The sequence below is a fragment of the Oncorhynchus masou genome, chromosome 11, assembly GCF_036934945.1.
Source record: "Oncorhynchus masou masou isolate Uvic2021 chromosome 11, UVic_Omas_1.1, whole genome shotgun sequence".
Lineage (NCBI taxonomy): Eukaryota > Metazoa > Chordata > Actinopteri > Salmoniformes > Salmonidae > Oncorhynchus > Oncorhynchus masou.
In genome coordinates this window covers 9946420-9963240 of record NC_088222.1, presented here as the reverse complement: position 1 = coordinate 9963240, position 16821 = coordinate 9946420, and the positions used below count along the sequence as shown (strand labels likewise).

The window sequence follows — 16821 nt, the reverse complement described above, 5'->3', positions numbered from 1 at the left end:
GATCACAGATGTCGCATCACAGAGTGGTGTATGATGACAGATGTAGCATCACAGAGTGGTGTATGATGACAGATGTAGCATCACAGAGTGGTGTATGATGACAGATGTAGCATCACAGAGTGGTGTATGATCACAGATGTCGCATCACAGAGTGGTGTATGATCACAGCATGCATGCTCTCTGATGTGCCGTGAATAGTATGCAGGCATTTGATTTGAATGCATAAATCACATGGTAATAATACCAGGGTAAATGCTTACACATAGATGTCAGTCCGGGGAAAAGCAAAATGCATTTTGAGACAAGAATTGTCAACGCATTCTGCATTGAGTTGATAAAACCAATATTAAATATTCATATATTATATGTCATTTAAGTGAGGGGTTCATTTTGTCTTCATATCATCATGTGCTGAATGGTCATATTATTCACTAAACTGATGAGGAAGGGGAGCTCTATCATCAATCACATTATGGAAATGAAGTGCACGAGCCGCAGCCAGCAGTGTGCCTCTTTAACCGCAGTGCTGCGCGAGCGTGTTAGGGGCTTGAACAAGAAATACAGTCCGGTCGATAGATGGCGGTAACACAGGAAACCTGATCTGTCAGGTTCACTAGAAGTCGGTCTCAGTTTGCAGCATTTGCAAAGGAGGCAACGGAGCCGAGCAGTTGAAGGACATCAAATGAAACACGGGAGCGCTTTACAGCGGGTCCTCTTGAGTTTTGCGCGTAGCCTGTGTGCTCCGATCCTGGAGACAGTACGTTTTAGTGAAAATCATGGAAGATAAATCAAATTCGTTCTCCAGCAACAAAGAAGGGGAGAAAGCAGATGGGAATAATGTATTTCAAAGGCAAGACTCGATACAGAAGAATAATATGGGGAGCCAGAACCTGAAAGGAGGGGACCATGGAAACTCGGTGGGCTTCAAGGGGGACCGGGAGGAAGCCTTGGTCGGGTTCGACGATATAGACGGGTCCGGAAACCGACATGGCTTTATGCAGCGGCAATTTGGAGCGATGATGCAGCCCGGCGTCAATAAGTTCTCCCTGCGAATGTTCGGCAGTCAGAAAGCCGTTGAGAAAGAGCAAGAAAGGGTCCAGACGGCTGGATACTGGATCATTCATCCCTATAGCGATTTTAGGTAAGGAGTGGAAAGTCATCTTCTCAGCTTTTTACCCATGCCGTCACCCACAGAGCCAGGTCCGCAAGACACCACATCCACTCTGTCATCAGTGCGCGTTACGCATCGCCCAAAGCAGAGGCTAATCATGTTTCTGTATTGAGGCAATTATAGAGGCATTGATTGTTTTACCTATCGAATTTTGATCATATTCATATTTTCCATTGCAATGTTTTCATTATTCTAATGTGGAAGACAGAAATAAACGAATCCACGAAATGTCCTTGGAAAAAGGATGGTGAATGTCACGAGTTAATAAATACACAAATGCTGATTGTTCACACAACAATACACCACTAAGGCAGTATTGCTTGTGGCATATGTGATTCTATAATAGCCTAAGCGACGTTACCTGTGTTTAACATGACAGTAATGTAGGAACATCAAGGATGAAAACATATCGTTGTAGCTCTGCCTGCAATGATGAAACGAAGAGGATCATTGAGGATGGCCTCTGGATAGAAAAATACATATGCGGTAAATTTGATCGAGAAACGACCACAGAGAGAGAGGGGGGGAGAGAGAAAGAGAGAGAGAGAGAGAATTAAACATTGGTTATCCGCATCAAAATGAGCAGGTGAATAACAAGGGAAGGCATTAATTCAAACACCCGGCATTTGAACAGTTAAACGGAGCCCGCCTGTAAAACCGTGAATAATGTACAGAAAATAGAATGCAAAATGCTCTGACGTGGGATACACGTCCATCAAACATAAATCCAAGGAGAACTGCGCAGGAATAAACATGATGGAATTTGCCTATTTGTTTTTAGGGAGCTATAAACCCATTACAACGATCCCTTGTATGATAAAGCTGATTGGTTTATTTGTTTAAGGACTTAAATTGGATAAAGTTTGAGATAAGTGGTTAATGGGCTTGTGTAGGCATTACGTCATAAATATTTGTATTATTTCTTTGCAACTATTGCTGTGCATGGATCGTCACGCGTACACTGACTGACTGTCTCACAGACATGTTTTTCTGACTGCATAGAACCGACCTAATACTGCGCATTGACATGAATACAGAATGAGCCTGATTGAATGCTGCAAATAGATATATCATTCTTCTTTTGGTAAATGTAAGTCAGTAGAATGTTGTTTGAGAGAATGAATGAATCTTCACATCGCCTGACAAGGTAAAATGATACCGAGTGGCCAAATGGAAGCTTTCATAATCTGCCTCGTTTGTTCAGTAAGAGCCCAGCCTTATATTGTGTGTTGTTTAAACATTGCAGTGTCATTTCAAGATATATATATATATATATATATATATATATACACACACACACTCATCTACACTTCCTGAACATTGACATATATATAAATGCACTGCTATGATGTCAGATCCAAGTGCTCCCATATCCAACAGGCTACATTTTGTATTCACAAATCAAACACGGCATAGTTGCTTGTGCTTTGCATCCGTGTCCCCTGCTAGAGTTGGATGGACGGTGAGGTGACTCCTCTTTGTTCCAGTCAGTTGCGAGCTGGGACTTCATGTTGACTCGGCTGAGTTTAACTCGTCGCTGTCCATGGTGATGAAATGCAACTCTGTACTGTGCGGATCTGATATTGCCCATCGCCTTCTCAAATAATCTACAGTATTAATAATAACCTAATACTAATCTAATAATCTAGTAGTGTGTTGGAATTCTATGGTGACGGTTAAATCTAACTCGTCGCTATCCATGGTGCTGAAATGCTACTCTGCACTGTGGAGACTGGAGATAACTGCTGCTATTTTACTACTACACGAATTATGCTGTTTAGGAGCAGGGGTGAAGGAGATGACATTTCTTCCCGGTACGAGCCTTTTAAAAATATATTTATTTTATGGGCCTAATCATATAATTACATATATAATCCCTATTAATTTAGTCAGATCTATATGGATCTAATATTACACTTGTCAAATAGTTTTTAAGCCTAATTTAGGCCTAGATATTTTTCTGCTTATAATTACCGACATTTGGTAGGGTATTTGTTAGTCAAGTTGTCTATAATTAGATACATGCAGCTTCTCTTCTGTCATTACTTGATGCTTGTCTAGAATACAAAATTACGCCTTGCTCACCAGAATAATGTCATACATAAATTGATAGATTCATTTCTGCTTATATCACTGATAGAGAGGGAGGTTTTCCGTGTAGAATTTCCAAATTACATCAGTTTGAACAGTTTTAAGGAAACGAAAACTTGGGAAAATGATCCAACATGTTTCTGGTAGTATTTCAGTTCGTCTTGGATGAATAGTTTATGTGGTTGAAAACTAAATATAGCCCGTTTTTATGTTGCTGAAAGAAATTCTATAATAATATGGTCCCTAAGCGCGTATCCGTATTCTCTCAAGATGCTGAAAGAAATTATTCATATTTCTCTAATTCTGTTCCCGAGACAAAATTAACATTCCACAAGTTTTCAAGTCTATTCACGTATTTGTCATGCGACAGACATGTGGCAATGATAACTAGTGTATTAGACTACACATGTCTTGTAATCTATGTTTTAATTATTGTGATTGGCGCATGTTTAACCGGTATGGCGTATCCCAACTATTTATTTTGCAGGTATACTCCATACCGGACCCAAATCAGCTTAGGCTACTTTCAACCCTGATTATGAGATATTTTGTGATTATTTATTTTTTTAAACACTGGCCACAGCTTTAGGACACCCCTTATCTTCTCATATTAATATTGTCTGTCACCCAAATAAAAACTCACATGTTATTCTCGTTTGAATGGTAGGATAAACATATTCCTTGCGTTGCAAATAGGGCGGGGTCACAGTGCTCGGTCATATTCCAGAACGGTGTGTCATTAGATTGTAGAAAGAAGGTTAGCCAGGATTAGAACTACTACATGTCAGTCAATGAGCTTACTTTAGGCTACAGCAGGCAAGCCCCACAACAATTATGTAACATGATCAACCTGTTCTGGAATAGCAGACATACCGGGCATATTTGCACCAATCAGGTGATATACATGACCGCTTATTAACGAATAATAATTAGATAACTGTCTCATTAATAGAGATCATTTTAAAGATTCAAGCCTGTAAAGTTATAAAATGAATGCAATTTTTGACTAGCTTCAATGTATTGGCTACAAATTATTAGAATCTTTGCTTGCACTTGACTAAAGAGAATGCAAATACCTTGTTTTGTACCAAGATGATTGAATGGAAACCTTGACTCCCTTTTACAATGTCCTCAAATGGGTACCTCCCTTGTCACATGACAGGGGTTCAGCAGTTTGCTCTATAGCCTTGCCTCATTTGTGACACCTTCCACTGGGCTCTACATCACAGTGATGTGTTATCTTGTCAATGTAAAGAGAGAAGGCCATAAACAATGCCAGAGCAGAGATCTTCCTTCTTGACCCTGGCTTATATAATTGAGTGGCTATTCTACACCAATGCTGGAAGCCTACTCTGTATTCCTGGCTCCAATTCAGAATTGTATGGATATTCTATACCTGGCTACACTGCTATTCTATACCTGGCAACACTTCTATTCTATACCTGGCTACACTTCTATTCTCTACCTGGCTACACTGCTATTCTATACCTGTCAACACTTCTATTCTATACTTGGCAACACTTCTATTCTATACCTGGCTACACTTCTATTCTATACCTGTCAACACTTCTATTCTATACCTGGCTAAACTCCCATTCTATACCTGGCTACACTTCTATTCTATACCTGGCAATACTTCTATTCTATACCTGTCAACACTTCTATTCTATACTTGGCAACACTTCTATTCTATACCTGGCTACACTTCTATTCTATACCTGGCAACACTTCTATTCTATACTTGGCTACACTTCTATCCTATACTTGGCTAAGCTGCTATTCTTTTAAAACTAAAGCAAAATATGTTTTTTAGACCCTACCGTAAAATGCTAACTCACAAGCCCTTAACCAACAACGCAGTTCAAGAAGAAGAAAAATATTTACCAAGTAGACTAAAGTAAAAGAAAGTATAAAAAGTAACACAATAAAATAACAATAACGAGGCTATATACAGGGGGTACTGGTACCGAGTCAGTGTGCTGGGGAACAGGTTAGAGGTCATTTGTACATCTAGGTAGGGGTGAAGTGACTATGCATAGAAAATAAACAGCGAGTAGCAGCAGTGGACAAGACAAATGGGAGGGGGGGGGGGGGGTGTCAATGTAAATAGTCCGCTGGCCATTTGATTAATTGTTCAGCAATCTTCTGACTTGGGGGTAGAAGCTGTTAAGGAGCCTTTTGGTCTTAGACTTGGCACTCCGGTACCGCTTCCCGTGCAGTAGCAGAGAAAACAGTCTATGACTTGGGTGACTGGAGTCTCTGACAATTTTTTGGGCTTCCTCTGACACTGCTTATTATATAGGTCCTGGATGGCAGGATGGCAAGGGTGCTCTTGTTGTTTGGCTCAAATCCTCCTGTCTTTAATCGCTTCAAAGTTAAACCCCTTCTTTTTTTTCATCAGATCATTTCAGGGGCTTTGTCTTTGTTGTTATTCAATTTCTCTGCTGTGTTCCCAGAATTAGACTGATGTACTGTCTGGCTACTGCATCATTTAAACATGTAATCGGATGGAGCCCCTCTTTAGTACATGTTAGTCATTTAGCTGACACTCTTATCCAGAGCGACTTACAGGAGCAATTAGGGTTAAGTGCATTGCTCAAGGGCACATCGACAGATTTTTTTTCATCTTGTCGGCTCGGGGATTCAATCTTTTTGGTTATTTGGCCCTTGTCACGACTTCTGCCGAAGTTGTTGCCTCTCCTTGTTCGGGCGGTGCTCGGCGTTCGACGTCACCGGTCTTCTAGCCATCATTGATCCATTTTTCATTTTCCATTGGTTTTGTCTTGTATTCCCACACACCTGTTTTCAATCCCATTCATTACCTGTTGTGTATTTAACCCTCTGTTTCCCCTCATGTCTTTGTCAGAGATTGTTTATCGTCAGTTTAGTGTTTTTGTATAGGTGCGCGACGGGTCTTCGTACCCATATTTATTTATTATTCATTTGTCTATTTAGTGTTATGGAGCATGTTACTTGCACTTTATTAAAAGACTCCATTTTACACTCCGTTTGACTCTCCTGCGCCTGACTTCCCTGCCACCGATACACATATGCCTGACAGCCCGACGCTCTAACCACTAGGTTACCTGTCACCTGTCCTACTGTAGTTGGGTTTCCAATAGGTTTTTATGGTTCACGACACAAAATGAGTGCCTTGTTTTTTTGTTGCAGGCTTTCAGTGGTACTGTTTTTGGGGACATAAGACCCAGTTTATTTTGTGACTTTATAATGAAAAAAGGCAACCACAACAGTCTATCAATGGTTTCCAAATATGTTTTACGACCACAACAACAATTTGACATTATAATGAAAAAGAAAGCAACAACAGTCCACCCATGAATGACAGACAACACCGTTCACAACTGCTTTGTATAGCTTCAAAATGCATCTGGAACTTAATCTCCAACACATTCTTAATACTGAGGCTGCTGAAAGATTAATGGCTGGTTAGTAGTATTAAGTATTTATAGATTTCAGAAAGGGTCTCATGCTCGGCCTGTTGTAGACTAACGTTAGTTCTTTTGGAGAATAAGCTTCTGTCTTCTTTCTATCGTTTAGCATGACCAGATCCAGATAAGCATGGCCATGTCCAGATGGCACCATGCCCATCCAGATAGCATGACCATGTCCAGATAGCACCATGCCCAGATAGACCATGTCCAGATAGCACCATGTCCAGAGAGCACCATGTCCAGATATCATGGCCATGTCCAGATGGCACCATGTTCAGATGGCACCATGTCCAGATAGCACCATGTCCAGATGGCACCATGTCCAGATGGCACCATGTCCAGATAGCACCATGTCCAGATATCACCATGTCCAGATAGCATGACCAGATCCAGATATCATGGCCATGTCCAGATGGCACCATGTCCAGATAGCACCATGTCCAGATAGCACCATGTCCAGATGGCACCATGTCCAGATAGCATGACCATGTCCAGATAGCACCATGTCCAGATAGCACCATGTCCAGATGGCACCATGTCCAGATAGCACCATGTCCAGATGGCACCATGTACAGATAGCACCATGTCCAGATAGCACCATGTCCAGATGGCACCATGTCCAGATAGCACCATGTCCAGATGGCACCATGTCCAGATGGCACCATGTCCAGATAGCACCATGTCCAGATAGCACCATGTCCAGATGGCACCATGTCCAGATAGCACCATGTCCAGATGGCACCATGTACAGATAGCACCATGTCCAGATAGCACCATGTCCAGATGGCACCATGTCCAGATGGCACCATGTCCAGATAGAATAACCAGATCCAGATATCATGGCCATGTCCAGATGGCACCATGTCCAGATAGCACCATGTCCAGATAGCACCATGTCCAGATGGCACCATGTCCAGATAGCATGACCAGATCCAGATATCATGGCCATGTCCAGATGGCACCATGTCCAGATAGCACCATGTCCAGATAGCACCATGTCCAGATGGCACCATGTCCAGATAGCATGACCAGATCCAGATATCATGGCCATGTCCAGATAGCACCATGTCCAGATAGCACCATGTCCAGAGAGCATGACCATGACCAGATGGCACCATGTCTAGATAGCTACAAGTCCAGATAGCACCATGTCCAGATAGCATGACCATGTCCAGATGGCACCATGTCTAGATAGCTACATGTCCAGATAGCACCATGTCCAGATAGCACCATGTCCAGAGAGCATGACCATGACCAGATAGCACCATGTCCAGAGAGCACCATGTCCAGATAGCATGACCATGTCCAGATAGCACCATGTCCAGATAGCACCATGTCCAGATAGCATGACCATGTCCAGAAAGCATGACCATGTACAGATAGCACCATGTCTAGATAGCATGACCATGTCCAGATAGCATGACTTTATCCAGATAGCACCATGTCCAGATAGCATAACTATTTCCAGATAGCATGACCATGTCCAGATGGCACCATGTCCAGATAGCATGACCATGTCCAGATAGCACCATGTCCAGATAGCATGACCATGTTTAGATAGCACCATGTCCATCCAGATAGCATGACCATGTCCAGATAGCACCATGCCAGGATAGACCATGTCCAGATAGCACCATGTCCAGAGAGCACCATGTCCAGATATCATGACTTGGTCCAGATAGCACCATGTCCAGATAGAACCATGTCCAGATAGCATGACTTTATCCAGATAGCACCATGTCCAGATATCATGACAATGTCCAGATGTCATGACCATATCCAGATAGCATGACCATGTCCAGATTGCATGACCATTTCCAGATAGCTTGACCATTTCCAGATAGCATGACCATGTCCAGATAGCATTACTTTTTCCAGTTAGTACCATGTCCAGATAACATGACCATATCCTTATAGCATGACCATGTCCAGATAGCAACATGTCCAGAAAAGATGACCATGTCCAGATAGCATGACCATGTCCAGATAGCAACATGTCCAGAAAAGATGACCATGTCCAGATAGCATGACCATGTCCAGATAGCAGCATGTCCAGAAAAGATGACCATGTCCAGATAGCATGACCATGTCCAGTTAGCAACATGTCCAGAAAAGATGACCATGCCCAGATAGCATGACAATGTCCAGATAGCATGACAATGTCCAGATAGCACGATGTCCAGATAACACCATGTCCAGATAGCATGACCTGTCCATTTAGCACCATGCCCAGATAGCATGACCATGTCCAGATAGCACCATGCCCAGATAGCATGACCATGTCCAGATAGCACCATGCCCAGATAGCATGACCATGTCCAGATAGCATGACCTGTCCAGATAGCACCATGCCCAGATAGCATGACCATGTCCAAATCAAATCAAATCAAATGTATTTATATAGCCCTTCGTACATCAGCTGATATCTCAAAGTGCTGTACAGAAACCCAGCCTAAAACCCCAAACAGCAAGCAATGCAGGTGTAGAAGCACGGTGGTTAGGAAAAACTCCCTAGAAAGGCCACAACCTAGGAAGAAACCTAGAGGGGAACCAGGCTATGTGGGGTGGCCAGTCCTCTTCTGTCTGTGCCGGGTAGAGATTATAACAGAACAAGGCCAAGATGTTCAAATGTTCATAAATTACCAGCATGGTCGAATAATAATAAGCAGAACAGTTGAAACTGGAGCAGCAGCACGGCTAGGTGGACTGGGGACAGCAAGGAGTCATCATGTCAGGTAGTCCTGGGGCATGGTCCTAGGGCTCAGGTCCTCCGAGAGAGAGAAAGAAAGATAATTAGAGAGAGCATATGTGGGGTGGCCAGTCCTCTTCCGGCTGTGCCGGGTGGAGATTATAACAGAACATGGCCAAGATGTTCAAATGTTCAAAAATGACCAGCATGGTCAAATAATAATAAGGCAGAACAGTTGAAACTGGAGCAGCAGCACGGCCAGGTGGACTGGGGACAGCAAGGAGTCATCATGTCAGGTAGTCCTGGGGCATGGTCCTAGGGCTCAGGTCCTCCGAGAGAGAGACGCACACTTAGATTCACACAGGACATCGAATTGGACAGGAGAAGTACTCCAGATATAACAAACTGACCCTAGCCCCCCGACACATAAACTACTGCAGCATAAATACTGGAGGCTGAGACAGGAGGGGTCAGGAGACACTGTGGCCCCATCCGAGGACACCCCCGGAAGGGGCAAACAGGAAGGATAGATAGTCCAGATAGCACCATGTCCAGATAGCATGACCATGTCCAGATAGCAGCATGTCCAGATAACACCATGTCCAGATAGCATGACCTTGTCCAGATAGCAACATGTCCAGATAGCACCATGCCCAGATTGCATGGCCATGTCCAGATAGCACCATGTCCAGAGTGCACCATGCCCAGATAGCATGACCATGTCCAGAGAGCATGACCATGTCCTGATAGCACCATGTCCAGATTGCACCATGCCCAGATAGCATGACCATATCCAGATAGCATGACCATGTCCAGATAGCTTGACCATTTCCAGATAGCAAGACCATGTCCAGATTTTATGACCATGTCCTGGTAGGACCATGTCCAGATTGCACCATGCCCAGATAGCATGACCATGTCCAGATAGCACCATGTCCAGATTGCACCATGCCCAGATAGCATGACCATGTCCAGAGAGCATGACCATGTCCTGATAGCACCATGTCCAGATTGCACCATGCCCAGATAGCATGACCATATCCAGATAGCATGACCATGTCCAGATAGCTTGACCATTTCCAGATAGCATGACCATGTCCAGATTTTATGACCATGTCCTGGTAGGACCATGTCCAGATTGCACCATGCCCAGATAGCATGACCATGTCCAGATAGCACCATGTCCAGATAACACCATGTCCAGATAGCATGACCATGTCCAGATAGCATAACCGATTCCAGATAGCATGACAATTTCCAGATATCATGACCATATCCAGATTGCATGACCATGTCCAGATAGCATGACCATGTCCAGATTGCATGGCCATGTCCAGATAGCACCATGTCCAGATTGCACCATGCCCAGATAGCATGACCATGTCCAGAGAGCATGACCATGTCCTGATAGCACCATGCCCAGATAGCATGACCATATCCAGATAGCATGACCATGTCCAGATTTTATGACCATGTGCAGATAGCACCATGTCCAGATAGCATGACCATGTCCTGATAGCACCATGTCCAGATTGCACCATGCCCAGATAGCATGACCATATCCAGATAGCATGACCATGTCCAGATCGCACCATGTCCAGATAGCATGACCTGTCCATATAGCACCCTGACCAGATAGCATGACCTGTCCAGATAGCACCATGCCCAGACAGCATGACCATGTCCAGATAGCACCATGCCCAGATAGCATGACCATGTCCAGATAGCATGACCTTTCCAGATAGTACCATGCCCAGAAAGCATGACCATGTCCAGATAGAACCATGTCCAGATAGCATGACCATGTCCAGATAGCATGACTTTTTCTAGATAGTACCATGTCCAGATAACATGACCATGTCCAGAAAGCAAAATGTCCAGAAAAGATGACCATGTCCAGATAGCATGACAATGTCCAGATAGCATGACAATGTCCAGATAGCACCATGTCCAGATAACACCATGTCCAGATAGCATGACCTGTCCAGATAGCACCCTGACCATATAGCATGACCTGTCCAGATAGCACCACGCCCAGATAGCATGACCATGTCCTGATAGCACCATGTCCAGATTGCACCATGCCCAGATAGCATGACCATATCTAGATAGCATGACCATGTCCAGATAGCACCATGTCCAGATAACACCATGTCCAGATAGCATGACCTGTCCAGATAGCACCCTGACCAGATAGCATGACCTGTCCAGATAGCACCATGCCCAGATAGCATGACCATGTCCAGATAGCACCATGCCCAGATAGCATGACCATGTCCAGATAGCACCATGTACAGATAACATGAACATATCCTAATAGCATGACCATGTCCAGATAGCATGACCATGTCCAGATAGCATGACAATGTCCAGATAGCACCATGTCCAGATAAAACCATGTCCAGATAGCATGACCATGTCCAGATAGCATAACCGATTCCAGATAGCATTACAATTTCCAGATAGCATGACCATGTCCAGATAGCACCATGCCCAGATAGCATGACCATGTCCAGATTGCATGACCTGTCCAGATAGTACCATGCCCAGAAAGCATGACCATGTCCAGATAGCACCATGTCCAGATAGCATGACCATGTCCAGATAGCACCATGTCCAGATAACACCATGTCCAGATAGCATGACCATGTCCAGATAGCACCCTGACCAGATAGCATGACCATGTCCAGATAGCATGACCATGTCCAGATATCATGACCATGTCCAGATATCACCATGTGCAGATAGCATGACCTGTCCAGATAGTACCCTGACGAGATAGCATGACCTGTCCAGATAACACCATGCCCAGATAGCATGACCATGTCCAGATAGCACCATGCCCAGATAGCATGACCATGTCCAGATAGCATGACCTGTCCAGATAGTACCATGCCCAGAAAGCATGACCATGTCCAGATAGCACCATGTCCAGATAGCATGACCATGTCCAGATAGCATGACCATGTCCAGATAGCACCATGTCCTGATTGCACCATGTCCAGATAGCATGACCATGTGCAGATAGCACCATGTCCAGATAGCATGACAATGTCCAGATAGCACCATGTCCAGATAACACCATGTCCAGATAGCATGACCTGTCCAGATAGCACCCTGACCAGATAGCATGACCTTGTCCAGATAGCACCATGCCCAGATAGCATGACCATGTCCAGATTGCATGGCCATGTCCAGATAGCACCATGTCCAGATTGCACCATGCCCAGATAGCATGACCATGTCCAGAGAGCATGACCATGTCCTGATAGCACCATGTCCAGATTGCACCATGCCCAGATAGCATGACCATGTCCAGATAGCACCATGCCCAGATAGCATGACCATGTCCAGATAGCATGACCTGTCCAGATAGCACCATGCCCAGATAGCATGACCATGTCCAAATCAAATCAAATCAAATGTATTTATATAGCCCTTCGTACATCAGCTGATATCTCAAAGTGCTGTACAGAAACCCAGCCTAAAACCCCAAACAGCAAGCAATGCAGGTGTAGAAGCACGGTGGTTAGGAAAAACTCCCTAGAAAGGCCACAACCTAGGAAGAAACCTAGAGGGGAACCAGGCTATGTGGGGTGGCCAGTCCTCTTCTGTCTGTGCCGGGTAGAGATTATAACAGAACAAGGCCAAGATGTTCAAATGTTCATAAATTACCAGCATGGTCGAATAATAATAAGGCAGAACAGTTGAAACTGGAGCAGCAGCACGGCTAGGTGGACTGGGGACAGCAAGGAGTCATCATGTCAGGTAGTCCTGGGGCATGGTCCTAGGGCTCAGGTCCTCCGAGAGAGAGAAAGAAAGATAATTAGAGAGAGCATATGTGGGGTGGCCAGTCCTCTTCCGGCTGTGCCGGGTGGAGATTATAACAGAACATGGCCAAGATGTTCAAATGTTCAAAAATGACCAGCATGGTCAAATAATAATAAGGCAGAACAGTTGAAACTGGAGCAGCAGCACGGCCAGGTGGACTGGGGACAGCAAGGAGTCATCATGTCAGGTAGTCCTGGGGCATGGTCCTAGGGCTCAGGTCCTCCGAGAGAGAGAAGGAGAGAATTAGAGAACGCACACTTAGATTCACACAGGACATCGAATTGGACAGGAGAAGTACTCCAGATATAACAAACTGACCCTAGCCCCCCGACACATAAACTACTGCAGCATAAATACTGGAGGCTGAGACAGGAGGGGTCAGGAGACACTGTGGCCCCATCTGAGGACACCCCCGGAAGGGGCAAACAGGAAGGATAGATAGTCCAGATAGCACCATGTCCAGATAGCATGACCATGTCCAGATAGCAGCATGTCCAGATAACACCATGTCCAGATAGCATGACCTTGTCCAGATAGCAACATGTCCAGATAGCACCATGCCCAGATTGCATGGCCATGTCCAGATAGCACCATGTCCAGATTGCAACATGCCCAGATAGCATGACCATGTCCAGAGAGCATGACCATGTCCTGATAGCACCATGTCCAGATTGCACCATGCCCAGATAGCATGACCATATCCAGATAGCATGACCATGTCCAGATAGCTTGACCATTTCCAGATTGCATGACCATGTCCAGATTTTATGACCATGTCCTGGTAGGACCATGTCCAGATTGCACCATGCACAGATAGCATGACCAGGTCCAGATAGCACCATGTCCAGATTGCACCATGCCCAGATAGCATCACCATGTCCAGAGAGCATGACCATGTCCTGATAGCACCATGTCCAGATTGCACCATGCCCAGATAGCATGACCATATCCAGATAGCATGACCATGTCCAGATAGCTTGACCATTTCCAGATAGCATGACCATGTCCAGATTTTATGACCATGTCCTGGTAGGACCATGTCCAGATTGCACCATGCCCAGATAGCATGACCATGTCCAGATAGCATAACCGATTCCAGATAGCATGACAATTTCCAGATATCATGACCATATCCAGATTGCATGACCATGTCCAGATAGCATGACCATGTCCAGATTGCATGGCCATGTCCAGATAGCACCATGTCCAGATTGCACCATGCCCAGATAGCATGACCATGTCCAGAGAGCATGACCATGTCCTGATAGCACCATGCCCAGATAGCATGACCATATCCAGATAGCATGACCATGTCAAGATTTTATGACCATGTGCAGATAGCACCATGTCCAGATAGCATGACCATGTCCTGATAGCACCATGTCCAGATTTCACCATGCCCAGATAGCATGACCATATCCAGATAGCATGACCATGTCCAGATCGCACCATGTCCAGATAGCATGACCTGTCCATATAGCACCCTGACCAGATAGCATGACCTGTCCAGATAGCACCATGCCCAGACAGCATGACCATGTCCAGATAGCACCATGCCCAGATAGCATGACCATGTCCAGATAGCATGACCTGTCCAGATAGTACCATGCCCAGAAAGCATGACCATGTCCAGATAGAACCATGTCCAGATAGCATGACCATGTCCAGATAGCACCATGTCCAGATTGCACCATGTCCAGATAGCATGACCTGTCCAGATAGTACCATGCCCAGAAAGCATGACCATGTCCAGATAGCACCATGCCCAGATTGCATGGCCATGTCCAGATAGCACCATGTCCAGATTGCAACATGCCCAGATAGCATGACCATGTCCAGAGAGCATGACCATGTCCTGATAGCACCATGTCCAGATTGCACCATGCCCAGATAGCATGACCATATCCAGATAGCATGACCATGTCCAGATAGCTTGACCATTTCCAGATAGCATGACCATGTCCAGATTTTATGACCATGTCCTGGTAGGACCATGTCCAGATTGCACCATGCCCAGATAGCATGACCAGGTCCAGATAGCACCATGTCCAGATTGCACCATGCCCAGATAGCATCACCATGTCCAGAGAGCATGACCATGTCCTGATAGCACCATGTCCAGATTGCACCATGCCCAGATAGCATGACCATATCCAGATAGCATGACCATGTCCAGATAGCTTGACCATTTCCAGATAGCATGACCATGTCCAGATTTTATGACCATGTCCTGGTAGGACCATGTCCAGATTGCACCATGCCCAGATAGCATGACCATGTCCAGATAGCATAACCGATTCCAGATAGCATGACAATTTCCAGATATCATGACCATATCCAGATTGCATGACCATGTCCAGATAGCATGACCATGTCCAGATTGCATGGCCATGTCCAGATAGCACCATGTCCAGATTGCACCATGCCCAGATAGCATGACCATGTCCAGAGAGCATGACCATGTCCTGATAGCACCATGCCCAGATAGCATGACCATATCCAGATAGCATGACCATGTCCAGATTTTATGACCATGTGCAGATAGCACCATGTCCAGATTGCACCATGCCCAGATAGCATGACCATATCTAGATAGCATGACCATGTCCAGATAGTACCATGCCCAGAAAGCATGACCATGTCCAGATAGCACCACGCCCAGATAGCATGACCATGTCCTGATAGCACCATGTCCAGATTGCACCATGCCCAGATAGCATGACCATATCTAGATAGCATGACCATGTCCAGATAGCACCATGTCCAGATAACACCATGTCCAGATAGCATGACCTGTCCAGATAGCACCCTGACCAGATAGCATGACCTGTCCAGATAGCATGACTTTTTCTGGATAGTACCATGTCCAGATAACATGAACATATCCTAATAGCATGACCATGTCCAGATAGCACATGTCCAGAAAAGATGACCATGTCCAGATAGCATGACCATGTCCAGAAAGCAACATGTCCAGATAGCATGACCTGTCCAGATAGCACCCTGACCAGATAGCATGACCTGTCCAGATAGCACCACGCCCAGATAGCATGACCATGTCCAGAAAGCAACATGTCCAGATAGCATGACCTGTCCAGATAGTACCATGCCCAGAAAGCATGACCATGTCCAGATAGCACCATGTCCAGATAGCATGACCATGTCCAGATAGCACCATGTCCAACTAGCATTACCATGTCCAGATAGCATAACCGATTCCAGATAGCATTACAATTTCCAGATAGCATGACCATGTCCAGATAGCACCATGCCCAGATATCATGACCATATCCAGATTGCATGACCATGTCCAGATAGCATGACCATGTCCAGATTGCATGGCCATGTCCAGATAGCACCATGTCCAGATTGCACCATGCCCAGATAGCATGACCATGTCCAGAGAGCATGACCATGTCCTGATAGCACCATGTCCAGATTGCACCATGCCCAGATAGCATGACCATATCCAGATAGCATGACCATGTCCAGATAGCACCATGTCCAGATAACACCATGTCCAGATAGCATGACCTGTCCAGATAGCACCATGCCCAGATAGCATGACCATGTCCAGATAGCACCAT

At 45.1% G+C, this 16821-nt stretch overlaps 1 protein-coding gene across 1 annotated transcript in view; it reads left to right on the top strand.

Annotated features, from left to right (window-relative positions):
- The first annotated feature begins 644 nt into the window (after positions 1-644).
- The window catches only part of LOC135548088 (potassium/sodium hyperpolarization-activated cyclic nucleotide-gated channel 1), a 166314-nt gene continuing 150137 nt past the window's right edge, over positions 645-16821 (top strand). Inside the window, exon 1 of the mRNA XM_064977340.1 lies at positions 645-1141. Coding sequence (XP_064833412.1) covers positions 777-1141 — 365 coding nt within the window. The 5' untranslated portion in view covers positions 645-776. The remainder of the gene's footprint in view (positions 1142-16821) is intronic.